The sequence below is a fragment of the Vanessa cardui genome, chromosome 30, assembly GCF_905220365.1.
Source record: "Vanessa cardui chromosome 30, ilVanCard2.1, whole genome shotgun sequence".
Taxonomy (NCBI): domain Eukaryota; kingdom Metazoa; phylum Arthropoda; class Insecta; order Lepidoptera; family Nymphalidae; genus Vanessa; species Vanessa cardui.
In genome coordinates this window covers 2,777,345-2,791,327 of record NC_061152.1, presented here as the reverse complement: position 1 = coordinate 2,791,327, position 13,983 = coordinate 2,777,345, and the positions used below count along the sequence as shown (strand labels likewise).

Genomic DNA, 13,983 nt, shown 5'->3' with positions numbered 1-13,983 from the left:
TGGGTAATATATTTATATTTAGGAGATTCCTTTAACTATGCAACTGGCTGGATAGAATAAAATAAAAAAAAAACAAAAGCGCGCGAAACCGTATCAAGCCTTCAATTTTCTTTCTTATTGGGCGCGACTTGTAATTTGTTATAAGTGTTATTTGTGTTTTATTTGGATTTGTAAACTCAACCGAGTAAGTAATTTACTTCAATATGTATGATTTGGTGATTTATTTATGTTAAGATATTTTCGAAGTTAGAACTATTTTGTTTGTTTGTAAATGATTAAAGTTGTTTATATCCTGATTAAAGTTATTAATGTTCTTGTCTTTTTTAATCTATTTCACTTCTGTATGCTAAATATATCGCACAAATTTGTGAAAACTGAGATTTTAAAAGCTAAGGGCACAAAATGAGATGCGCCACAGATTAGCGCTGACAGAGAGAGAAAGGATCATAATAACTCTGTAATTATATTTGTATCTTTCTCTCACTCGCTGCTCCCGTTCCCCGCTCTTACTGCTACAAGGGCGCAATTCGTATTTGAGTCCTTCTGTGATGAAAAACCTGATAAGTTTGGTTTTTAATATTTTGTATTTTTTACAAACAATTAGTATTTGCGCCGTTATATTATGCAAAATTTAATAAATAATTGGGTCTAATTCATAATCAATCGCTATATTGCCTAAAAGTAAATTTTATTTATGGAATCATGACTTATTAGTTTGTTGTAAACTTTAATAGTTCCATATTTACGCCGTTTTTTTTTTTTTTTAAATTATATGGGTCTAACCTGAAAGTGTTTTTTCAAATGCTTGTGATTTTCTTTTTTTTATATTATTTATTTATAAGTATAAATATTGATAGTGTATTTATCAAAGATCAAATCTACCAGATTTCATATGTAGAACTTAAGTAATAAAAATGTTATTTAAAAGAATATCAGTTATCTAAAAATCAAGAAACTTTAAAAGCGATTTTCCAAAAATCTACTTTTTTGGATTGTGCCTTTATATTACTAAGGGTGCGATATATATATGACGGCGGCAACAGATGTTCGACAAAAACAACGGACAACGATAACAATGCGCTAGTGGCGCGTGCACCTGACGTCATCTGTTTAGTATAAAAACCAGCGTAATCTTAACCCAGCGCACGTCCATCTAGACTCAGGCGACCTAAGCACGTCCTGAACGATGTAGACGATAGCTTCACTATCGCAAACGAGCCATTTGTAGGGAAAACCACACTACACACCTCAGACTCACGGCACACACGAAGACCCAGACTAGCGACGTCTCGGAGGCGGCCGAGACGTCAGTAAAATCACTCAAGTGTTTAGATTCACACCCCACCGACTTCGTTCTGAGCCGAGGTGCAATCTCATAGGAGACACCCTCAGGACGAACTTTAAATTCGAGCTCAGCGCTCAACCTCAGGGCTGAGGACAGTAGCTCTCGCCCAAAAGTCCGGTGACGCTGTAAAGGCCAGTAGGGCCAACAGCAATACATCACACATAAAAAAAAAATCCGGCACGCATTTCTTTTGGATGCGTCTTGGTGCACGGACACTGTCCCAGTAGCCTGCCCTGACTGCCATTTTGGCATTCCACGCCATTATTATAGTTTAAATTTAAGTGATATTATAATTATCAGAATAGTGATTAATTATATTGTGTTATATCTCACTATAATAATTGATTAAGATTTAAGATATTTAATTCAATTAAATCATTAATTAATAATTAATACTGAACTCTTGATTATAATAAATATATATCTTTTTGGCAGATCGCTAGTTTCTAAAAAGTAACCACCTATAGCAACACGGCACAAGTAAGCCAGCTTAATAGCCAGAGGTAAAATAACTCTGAACGAACTATGAGAATCAAAAAAATCAAAATCAAAGTATACTTTATTCAAGTGGGCTTTTACAAGCACTTTTGAATCGTCATTTAACAATTAAGTGAAGCTACCACCGGTTCGGAAAGTAGATTCTACCGAGAAGAACCGGCAAGAAACTGAGTAGTTACTCTTTTTCAACATTTAAAAAAATACAGTCATGTTAGTTAATTTTTAAGTTAATACAATTATTAAATTAATATATCCTGCCTGGAGGTCAACAGGTATTATTATTAATAATGTAAGAGCAATTATTTTTTGTGTAAAATAAATATCTGTCAATTTTAAGTAAATACTTTTTAGACGTGTAATAATTGTTTTTATTATTAATAACAGTCATTAAAAAAGCAATTTAACAACACAAAATATTTATTCCTAATCGATTTAAAAACATTACAAATAACATTATTCGTCGTCCGCCTCCATATGTATTTTATTCGATTTAATTTTGTGAAATATTTGAAAAAGGTCCGATGTCGGCAAGATGGCGCCTTTTGCCGCCCAAAACTGCAGCGTCTTCGCAATGTCTTCGCTTTTCAACTGAAGCGTCAATTTCATTTTCTTATTCAATCTAGAAAATATAAAATCAAAATCAATTTGATTCAAGTAAACTTTACAATGAAGCGTTTTTGAATTGTCAATAATTAAATACTACCACCGTTTCGGAAAGCAGCTTCTAGCGAGAAGAAACGGCAAGAAACTTGCATAGTTGCTCTTTTCATATAAACAAATTTACAATACTGTTATTTACAGTAATTAGTATTCTAAACAAATTAATTTTCAGTATATATTTCGAGAAAAGACATTTAATCTATACATATAATAAAATTAGAGTGTCTGTTTGTAATATTAAAATAACCACACATTTTTACTAAATGAATATGTATACACGGTACCCATACCAAAACATCATTTTTACAATCATTGTAAGTTTGTTTGTTTCGTCTAAACCAGTGATTCCCAAAGTGGTCCAGGAGAACCCCTAGAGGTCCACGGGAGACATGATGGGGGTCTACATAGGCGTGAATAAAAAATGGGCGTCCATAAGATGTTAATGGGGGTCCACGAAAATTTATCTGCTTTTGATAGTAAAGAGCAAATGTGTAAGCATAGTTATATTACCTTATTAATTTTTTCTTGTAATTCTATTCCTTTAATAAGTAAAGTGTTAGAAAATGTACTATTTTTTTAGTTTACCTATCGGAATATAGGGACAGAACTCAGAAGCGACACAATTTTTATATTATGGCGACTTTAAGAATGTGGTAGAAATATAGCAGCAGGGGTGGGGTCCACGGAAACCAAAAAAATTTTAAAAGTAAACGAGAAAAATAAGTTTGGGAACTACTGGTCTAAACTATGGAACGGCTGGACCGATTTTGACGACACTTTCAGTGACGGACAATTGATTGAATAAGGAGTCACTCAGGCTACAATAACAACTTTTTTGTTAAATGCGCACGAAATCTCGGGAACAGCTAGTATATTTATATATTTAGCTAACCGTTAGGATTTTTACGGCTTACTCAATCAAAAAGTGATAAGGCCGCCCTTGCCTTCAACTTTCTGTAATTAACCATTATATATGTACTGTTATTTTATATGATATTGAGTGCAATAATTTTTTTTAATTTTTTATCTATCTATCTATCTATCTATCAAAAAGTTCTATATATATTACAGAGCCAACTCACTATAGATATTTGGTGTTTTTCGGGAAAATAACTCGCTATCATTAGTATGTAATATACAAATACAAGCATTAAAACTCCAGAACAGTTGTTTTTCAAAGCGCCATATGATATCGAAATGACAGTTTTTCAGACTCGTGATTTAGGTCACGTGACACAGACTACAAATTACGACTTTTACTTTTAATATAGTAAAATAACAAATGCGTTTTATGGAACAGCGTCGTGGAATATGTTCCAAAACTATCTCCTCAAAGCATTAGCCCAGCAGTGGGAAATTTACAGGCTGTTGTTGTTGTCATATTATATAATTAATTTTATACTAATGAATATATTCTATTGCTCCTAAACATACCTCTCTGGTGCAAAGAACTCTTTCTCCGAGCTGACCGTCAACCTCGCAAGCTGTGGAGGATCAGGGCCGAGGATCTGGCTGGCATACTCCTCGTCCATCTTCCTACCAGTATAGTCTATCCCGCTCCTGGCTGTGATCGGGAGGATGTTGTACTCCGGGAGACTCGCCAGGAAGTCTGGTTGTTCCGTGTGATTTGTATTGTATATCCGGAGCAGGGAATTTATATCTCGTCCGTTTAAACTTGCATCTTCAAACTTCTTATAGCCGAGACCTGGAACAAGATCATAACAATTAATTGTATAAAATAATTGGTTAAAGCATGTACATCTTAACTGATGATTACGAGTTCAAACCCAGATAAACACAACTGAATTTTCATGTGCTTAATTTGTATTTATAATTCATCTCGTGTTCAGCGGTGAAGAATAACATCACGAGGCAACCTGAATGTATCTAATTTCAACGAAATCCTGCCAAATGTAAATCCACCAATCCACATTGGAACAGTGTGGTAGAATATGTTCGAAAACCTTATCCTTAATAGGAGTTCCTCAGCCTTAGCTCAGCAGCGGGAAATTTATAGGCTGTGACTTTTATTTTTTTTTTATGGTATAGGTTGGCGGACGAGCATATGGGCCACCCGATGGCTAGTGGTCACCATCGCCCATAGACAATGACGCTGTAAGAAATATTAACTATTCCTTACATAGTCAATGTGCCACCAACCTTGGGAACTAACATGTTATTTCCCTTATGTCTGTAGTTACTGCTCACTCACCCATCAGACCAGAACACAACAATACTGAGCACTGTTAATTGGCGGTAGAATAACTGATGAGTGGGTGGTACCTACCCAGACGGGCTTGCACAAAGCCCTACCACCAAGTCAATTGACTGGACTATTCAATGATGTACATGAATGAAAAACGTTTCGAATTCGAACCAGCAAAGTGGGTGTATATAAAATCCTAGTCCTTACATATATACAATTATGAATTACTAGCGGTCGCCCGCGGCTTCGCCCGCGTAGAACTCTATTTTTTTTTCAAAATAAAATTTAGCCTTTGTTATGCGGGATTAATTTAGCTTTCGAATGGTGAAAGAATTTTTAAAATCGGTCCAGTAGTTTTTGAGCCTATTCATTACAACCAAACAAACAAAGTTTTCCTCTTTATAATATTAGTGTAGAAAAATAGTTACTATATAAATCTTGTATGCTAACCTTGTACGCATGCGCGAAGCAAACTCGAGTGCAGCGAGCTGACCAGGGCGACGGGCTCGCCCGGCGGAGTCGCCACGAACAAGACGCTCCCTTCCTTAGTTTCCGACATCATTTGTATACTTATGTATATCAAGTCACCGAGTTTTACAGTTTGGACCTGAAATATAGAATGAGTAATTAATGCTTAAGAACATTTCAATAGCATCAGACTATTGGGAAAAGTTTCCATAAACTCAAATCATTGTTTCGACGACCTCCATGGTCGAGTGGTGTGTACACCGGTTTTCATGGGTACGCCACTCTGAGGTCCCGGTTCGAATCCCGGCCGAGTCGATGTAGATTACCATTAGTTTTCTATGTTGTCTTGGGTCTGGGTGTTTGTGGTACCGTCGTTACTTCTGATTTCCATAACACAAGTGCTTCAGCTACTTACATTGGGATCAGAGTAATGTATCTCATATTTATATTTATTTATTGTAAAAAATACATTGTTAAAGAAGGCATATTATTCAATACAACATAGGTTATTTGAGTGGTTTTTAAAATCCATTTTATATTATATAAAATATAAAAGTAGATTTTTTTATTTTTAGTTCATATTTGCCGAAAAATATCATTTTAAAAATTCCTTATTTAAATAACGCGGGAAAACGCTACTTGGACAATATGGCGCTGCAATGGGGTCGGTGACGTCACTTTGCTGTATTTTAATATGTGGTATATATAGTAGAAAAGCAATGTTTACAAGAAAGTGACTTTGTCATAAGCCCGGCCAATCAGGAGCGTTTTGTGTCACGTGACAAACGTTTGAAAAAATGCATTTTTATTTATTGATTTTTTAAACTCATAATATACACTGATTACAATTATTCACAATTTATTTTTCGCGTTGTCAAATAGCCTATTATATAGACGATAAAAAAGCGTGGAGCTAATACCTGTTGACCTCCAGGCAGGATGTATAACATACATATACAATTATATTTAACTAACATAACTTTGTATTGTTACATATTGACAACGAGTGACTACTCTTTCTTGTCGGTTCTTCACGGAAGATTGTGCTTTCCCAAGTGGTGGATCTTCACTTAATATAGTTGTTAAATGATTCAAAAGTGCTAGTAAAAGTCTACTTGAAAATAGTATACTTTTATTTTGATTTTGACTGATCAATTTTAATATTTGGAGATCCACTTTTCCACTGAGGCATTTCTCAATGGTAACTAATCACACAGTTTAAAGCTAAAAACATCTGAGAATGTAGGCCTCTGGCTAGCAATGTCACATTTACTGGACTCTTACCTCTGGCTTCATGAACCTCTGACTCTTGACTGCTCGGAGAGCTTGCACAACCCTCGTCGGTAGAAGCCTCGCCAGAACATTGACTGGCTCATCTGATATCTGCTCTGACAGTTTAATAACGTGCCAGGTCCTACGCTGTGTCGCTACCACTGCAAATATATAAATAAAAACTCTTTGGTTATGAACACTTTTTAGAACAAACTTGCCATCCAAGCAATCAGAAATGCCTCCTATCGTTATTCCTCTTAGCAAGTTTAGTGTGACTGTTTAATCATAGGTAGGCCTGTCTATGGGCGGTAGTAAGTACCAATTGCAATTTGTACTTACTAAGCTGGGATGGCCCAATGGTTAGAACGCGTGCATCATAACCGATGATTTCGAGTTCAAACCCAGGCAAGCACCACTATATATATGTGCCTAATTTGTGTTTATAATTCATCTCGTGCTTGGCGGTGAAGGAAAAACATTGTGAGGAATGCATGTGTCTAATTTCATGGAAATTCTGCCACATATACATTATGTACTATAATGGAAGAGGAGCCCTTATCTCAGGAGTGGGAAATGTACAGGCTGTTACCTTACCTTACCTTACTACTGCCTAAGTTTTGTTTTAAATCTATTAATTTCAGAGATTAGTGTTTTCCATAAAAAAAATTCAATGAACTACTGTAGGTACTATGAATAAGCTGTAAATAGTTTTGTGGTGGTTCATATGTGTTTAAACAGCAATTATACTATGTATGTATTTATATATTTAAAAATCATATATTGTTATTATATGTATATTAATATTGTAGTGTTTATCAAATATTACCATATATTGTCACAGCCCGTCACAACCACACAGGGTACCATTGAAAATCAGCATTGGGTTCTTGGAATCCAACTTGGAAGCTGAATGGTACACCTTATAGGGCACGTTAATAATCATTGTTTTGTTTTTGTTTTGTTGTTATTTATAACTAGTTAACACGTCTTTTTATATTTTAGTTGTTTTTCTTTTTTTTTAATTTTTTTATACTTTTTATTATTTATTGTATCTCGTGTCCTATTGATGTAAACATATGTTCTTTCTTCTTTAATTATTTGAATAACTTACATTTCAATCTCAATCTAGCAACAATTTCTGCTATCTCTTCACTCGGTAACGACTTGCCGATATGTCTGCACAGCACCCTGGCTACACTAGCAGGGGCCATGGGAAGTCTCGCGTTGCGTACCGCGCGCGACATCTCCCTCCATCTCACTCCAAACTCCGGTAGAACTGTCACGCAGCATATCTCCAACGGCATCTTGCTAATTATCATCTGTAGTTCGTTGATTTCTGAAATTATTAGTTATTAATTATTATTTTAAATGTGCTACTTTGTTTCTGTACAAATCTACTGTTTCATGTAGATTTCATAATGATATTTTATTAATTTAATTGGTCCAATTTAAGTAATACTGCATTATTGACTTGTTTTGAAAAATACAATGATATGAAGATAGTTGTTACTAACAAAATGGACATTTACTCTGAAATAAATGGTTTATTATATCATGACATATATATTTAAGTTTAATTTACTGAACTTCTTCTAAATTTCTGAACAGATTAGATGAAATTTTTAGTGTTTGAGTGAGATGCTGCATGATTTAAATACGATATAGTATGTGGCACTGCAATTGAGTTACAGTTATTTTAATATCAATAAATCATAGTAATAGAAGCAATTTTATTTGTAAATAATAAACATATATTAGAAAATCAGAAAAAATATTATGCCAAACTTTTTCTTCCCTATTATTCATCAGAGTTTAGCGTAATGCTTTTATGTTCTATTCTTGTTTATCTTAATGATATCTCATTTTAATGCGTTGTATTACTTTAGTATTTATATTGTGTAAGTAACTTATTTTGATAAACATTCATAAATTTAACAAAAAACATATCAACTTTCGTAACACTTATTAAATGGTTAAGTTTAGTCACTACTTACTGTTTTTAGATGTAGACTGCATTGTAACTGTATTTTCAGTGTTATTTAGATATAAACAATCACAAAATCAGTATGTCAGATACTTAAATATTTTATTTCTTATGTTTTTATCAAAATTATCCCTCAAAGGACTAGCAATCCGTTACTTTTGTTTTCAAACAAAATTTAATCTCTTTGACAGTTATTTTCAATGTTGCAAGCTTTAAAAAATATTAAAATAGCAAATTCATACAGATATAAAAGCGTTGATTATTGTTATGTATAAAATAATAATTAAGATGATATGTTATATTATCAGATTTTAATTGGAGCTTTTTAAACGGATATATTTTCATTAACAAACAATAGCCATAGTTTATATACGAAGAACGAGTCCAGCGAGAAAATAATCGATTCAGTTCAATATTACTTAAGAGAATGAATGAACTGAATCGATTCTTCGAATATGCATTAGTTATTCAGTAGCATTTTCAAAGGAACATGTCAACTAGTTCCATTTCTTGGAATGTTTACTGAATTCGTGAAAAATTAATGTTATATTAGTTGAGTTTCCTTTAGTAATAACTGGTGGATATTGCCACGTTAAGAGCTGTTCCGAGCGATTCCCGCTAGCTACGAGGGAGCTCTCTTTCGCTTCATATATGTTGATATGATCTCTATAACATTATTTAAACTTTTATTAGTAAAAATCTTTTCTTTATGGAACAATTTAATTTCTTGTCATTTAATTATTCTCAAATCTAGTTAATTATGTCATTGCATCTATTATTTAATACATAATATACAGCGATTTTGTTATACAAAATTTTTGATTTGTTAAACAAAATTGTTGTATACAAATGTAAATCTTTCTAGGTTAATTTTAATGATTTTGCTCCATACTTGCAGCAGCAAATTTAATGTACTCCCATGAAACACTTTTTATTTCTAAAAAAACTTAAAAGCCGGTCGTCGTATGAGCATGTTATGCTGAGAAATGAGGACCATGTTGTGACGACCAAAGAAACGATGGATGGATTGTGTGAAAGACTAGAAAGAATGTTACTTGTGAGATGACGTTAGATATGGAAGTATGGAAGATGTTCTACGTCTATCCTAAGTAAAATTGGGATAAGAGCAGGAGGATGATGTAAATGAAAATTGGTATTCGACAAGGTTGAATTTTAGGTCCTTTCCTGTTTTTCGTATACATCATTGCTTCTTGAATATCAAATACTTGTTGCTGTCCGTGGTTTCGCTCGGATTTTAGTGGATGACTTGTCATGTGTTGGCCAAAAAAGTAGCATACGTCCTTCCTTGGACTTCAAATATTCATATCTAATTTCATCACATTCGGTTTGATGGTGACAACGACATACAGACAGACAGAGTTACTTTCACATTTATAATATTAATATAGATTTTATACTAACCATTATACATAATTGACGACCTCCATAGTCGAGTGGTGTGTACACCGGTTTTTATAGGCACGCCACTCTGAGGTCCTGGGTTCGATTCCCGGCCGAGTCGATGTAGATTACCATAAGTTTTCTATATTGGGTTGGGTCTGGGTGTTTGTGGTACCGTCGTTACTTCTGATTTCCATAACACAAGTTTAGCTACTTACATTGGAATCAGAGTAATGTATGTGATGTTGTCTCATATTTATATTATTATCAACAGTGTCTCTACTATATTACAAGTGAAGTGCTTGTAGTATTATTTATTATCTATGAATTACAAGTAAATTACAGTAATTCTTCACTGATTAAGACTCTACCCTCTGTCTGTATGTATTAAGTTATATCAATGCTTCTAAAAGCTATTATTTTTATAAACGCGACTAAAGCTTTTGTAAGGTTCCATGGTCTATTGATTTTATTAATACAACAACTGCCTGTAAATTCCCCACAGCTGGGCTAAGGCCTCCTCTCCCTTTGAGGAGGTTTGACAAATATTCCACCACGCTGTTTCACTGCGGTTGGTAGAATACACGTGTGACAGAATTTCTATGTAATTAGGTGGTGCTTTGGTGTGAACCCGCAATAATCGGTTAAGATGCACGCGTTCAAACCACTGGGCCACCTCGGCTCGGCCTTTATTAATATTGGATTAAAATAAAATAAAAATATATACAAAGCGAATCTTTATTACATAATTATATTATAATACAAAATTACACTAACAGTCAATAATACATTTTTACATATACCAGAACATAATTTGGTATTGAAGATTCTGAGTCCATTTCGATGCGATTTGTACGAAATAAAACAAATATATTTATATAATCTGTAGCCATTACTTTATAAGTACTAACATAATAATAATAATATGTCGAAATCCAAATATTTTACTTTTTTTCCTGTATGAATATTTATTTTGTTATGTATTTTTTTTTGGTTGTAAATATATTTGAAGTTACAGAAATACCATTTGCCTTCTGTTATAGACTTTAATAATCATTTTAAAAATATTTGTTTCCATTGTATGTTTTTGTTACTGGCAATATTTACTGCTTTTCAAAATAAGTTTAGTATATTGCGTACACAAAAAAAAAAATACACACATTACTACTATATGTATGTATGGTACTATATGTTTTACTAACATTATTTATCGATAATATGACGATGAATATTGTCGAGAATCTTACGACAAATAACATAGCACTAACACAATAAATACTCAATTGATAAATACAGTCATATAGGAGACAAAATAGTATCTGAATTTTATCATTGACTTGGCTTAGAACAAAAAAGTCTTAAAAACTTTTGTTTTATAGCGAAAGGTCGTAAGTTGTTAATTTGTCACTCAAACATATAACATTATTAAACAAGCCTGCAGTTACTTGCAATATTTCTAATATGTTAGACTTGGAACACAAAAAAATACGATTCTTTTCAGTTCTCAGGCCTGTACTATATGTAGGTCTTACTATATATTTCACAAACACACCTTTTCACCAATGGGAAGACCTTTTTTTATGGTATAGGTTGGCGGACGAGCATATGGGCCACCTGATGGTAAGTGGTCACCATCACCCATAGACAATGACGCTGTAAGAAATATTAACTATTTCTTACATCGTCAATGCGCCACTAACCTTGGGAACTAAGATGTTATGTCCCTTGTGCCTGTAGTTACACTGGTTACACATATAAACAATATCGACCTCGAAAGACATATATATGCACAAATCTTATTAAAAAATGAACTATATTCTGATATCAACTTAAAAATACACTCATAATTGATACAAAATAACTTCAATAAATATCTTCAACCAGTAAAACCTCCTTACACAAACTTTAAAATTTGATTAAATGTTGCCAGTTGTGAAAACATTTTCTTAATTAAATTTAAACGATTAAAAGTGCACGAATATAACAATTGTTGTTACGAATCTAGAATACGATGTTTTTACTATAAAATTTAAACATTCAATAAAAAATAAAAACAGAATTAAACAATAATTTTCGAGACATTATTTTTTAAAATAAGAACAAAAATTCTCTGTATTGTATAGATCGAGTTTCTTACACGATTTCTAATTTTATTTGACACCCTGTTTTTGATTAATAACGAAATAAGGGCCGTACCTATAACAGTGTTTAGTTAAATACTGACCTCTCTTTCTCTCATCGTTGATACGTCATTAGAAAAAAGAGAAAGCATTATTTAATTAATCTTACTTTAAACAAATATTCAAAAGTCATTACACGAATCTTTGAAAAATTTCTTTAGTGATTTTAATTTGTTTGAAAATTTATTGGGACCGTTCAAATCTCCCCAAGCTGTTTGTCAAGTGAAACTGCCCTGTTTGAAATTTATAATACCAACAAAGATAACTCCTCTTTATCAATTATCAGTACTATAAAATATAAGTAAAACAGTTTGTATATATAAATATATACAAACTGTTTTACTTATGCTTTATAGAATGATACATAAGCGCTTGAATAAAAAAAAATTTAAACAATTCCAATTTCAAAAGATACAGTTTTTTTATTGTAACTGGACTTTAACCTACCATTTGAGGATTATTATAAACGTATTATTAAATATATATTTTAAACTGTAAATTTAATAAAATAAAATTAAACGGTGATCGAATCAAATCTATTTCAACGGCTGGAGTTTATACAAATAGATAAATTCAACCTAGATTTGACGTGAGATCATTGGTTTATATATAGTCTGTGGTGTTAGTTGTACATTAAGGAACTAAATATTTAAATACATATTAATATATATATATATATATATATATATATATATATATATATATATGTAGTGTAATAGTGTTGTATTATATACTAGCTGTGCCCGCGACATTGTACGCGTTTGAATTTAACAAAAAAAAATATTGTTGTAGCCTAAGTTACTCCTTATTATATCAGTTATCTGCCAGTGAAAGTACCGTCAAAATCAGTCCAGCGGTTTCAGAGATTAGCCGGAACAAACAGATAGACAGACAAAAATAGTAAAAAATGTTATTTAGGTATGTACCGTGTATATATACATATGCATTGAGTTAAAAACAGCTATTTTAATATTACAAACAGACACTTCAATTTTATTACATGTATACTACATATAGATATAGCAATATATTAACAGACCTATCAGCAAATGGTATATGTTGATTTATCGTTTGTATAACTCCTTTTGTCGTTGAAATAGCTTTTGATGTTAAATCAGAACCAAAAATAATACTAAATACTTGAATAGCCTTCCATAACTTAAAAAGTAATTACAAAATATCATACATTCTATTTTATTTATAAAAAAAACCTATTATTACCTGATAACAAAAAAAAAAAACTATATTAATCTTAAAACATTAAAACGCTGTAATTTGATGTTTCTTCTAATTTTGATAATTGTTGATGCAGATAAAATATAAAAAAAAGTAGTTACAGATATATTTAAATTTTTCTTATGATTTCTTTTTTTTTTTAATATACATTTAACAACAATGTGACTAAAAACAGCCGTTCGATTTTCAAATTTACAATTATTAATAATTAATTAACACACCGTCAGAGTAACAAATTTTGATAGTTTGCAAAGTCACTAATAAAAATCGTACTATGTAAAATATATAACCACATACTTGCTGATTTTATATGTTTAAAGATATATACATATATATGAATATCTCTCAACTGGGGTCGCCGAAAGCTCAGAGTTTAGTCACACCGGATATTAGATAAACATCAGTAACAGCCTGTAAATTCCCACTGCTGGGCTAAAGGCCTCCTCTCCCTTTGAGGAGAAGGTTTGGAACGTATTCCACCACGCTGTTCCAATGCAGGTTGGTGGAATACACATGTGGCAGAATTTCTATGAAATTTGTCACATGCAGATTCCTCACGATGTTTTCCTTCACCGCTGAGTATGAGATGAATTATAAAGACAAATTAAGCACATGAATCAGCGGTGCTTGCCTGGGTTTGAACCCGAAATCATCGGTTAAGACACGCGTTCTAACCACTGGACCAAACATATGAAATACTAACTGTAGCCCAAGGCGTTGCTCATGTTTTATG

The 13,983-nt window shown here is 32.5% G+C and overlaps 1 protein-coding gene across 1 annotated transcript; it reads right to left on the bottom strand.

Moving 5' to 3' along the window:
* Nucleotides 1–2,296: 2,296 nt before the first annotated feature.
* Nucleotides 2,297–8,607, bottom strand: LOC124542247. The gene is made up of 6 exons (XM_047120195.1): nt 8,444–8,607; nt 7,561–7,785; nt 6,462–6,610; nt 5,160–5,316; nt 3,938–4,208; nt 2,297–2,462 (listed from the first exon to the last, which is right to left on the bottom strand). Exons 1-6 carry the CDS (start codon nt 8,463–8,465, stop codon nt 2,297–2,299), a joined length of 990 nt encoding a protein of 329 aa, XP_046976151.1. The 5' UTR covers nt 8,466–8,607.
* Nucleotides 8,608–13,983: the final 5,376 nt, after the last annotated feature.

Bases quoted from the DNA above. Each gene is read 5' to 3' on its own strand.
- LOC124542247 (XM_047120195.1), bottom strand. From the start codon at position 8,465: ATGCAGTCTACATCTAAAAACA. The intron at 6,611-7,560 runs GTAAGTTATTCA...ATATATTTGCAG, and splicing joins TGCTAGATTGAGATTGAAAT to TGGTAGCGACACAGCGTAGG. The intron at 4,209-5,159 runs GTTAGCATACAA...ATCTTGTTCCAG, and splicing joins GCTTCGCGCATGCGTACAAG to GTCTCGGCTATAAGAAGTTT.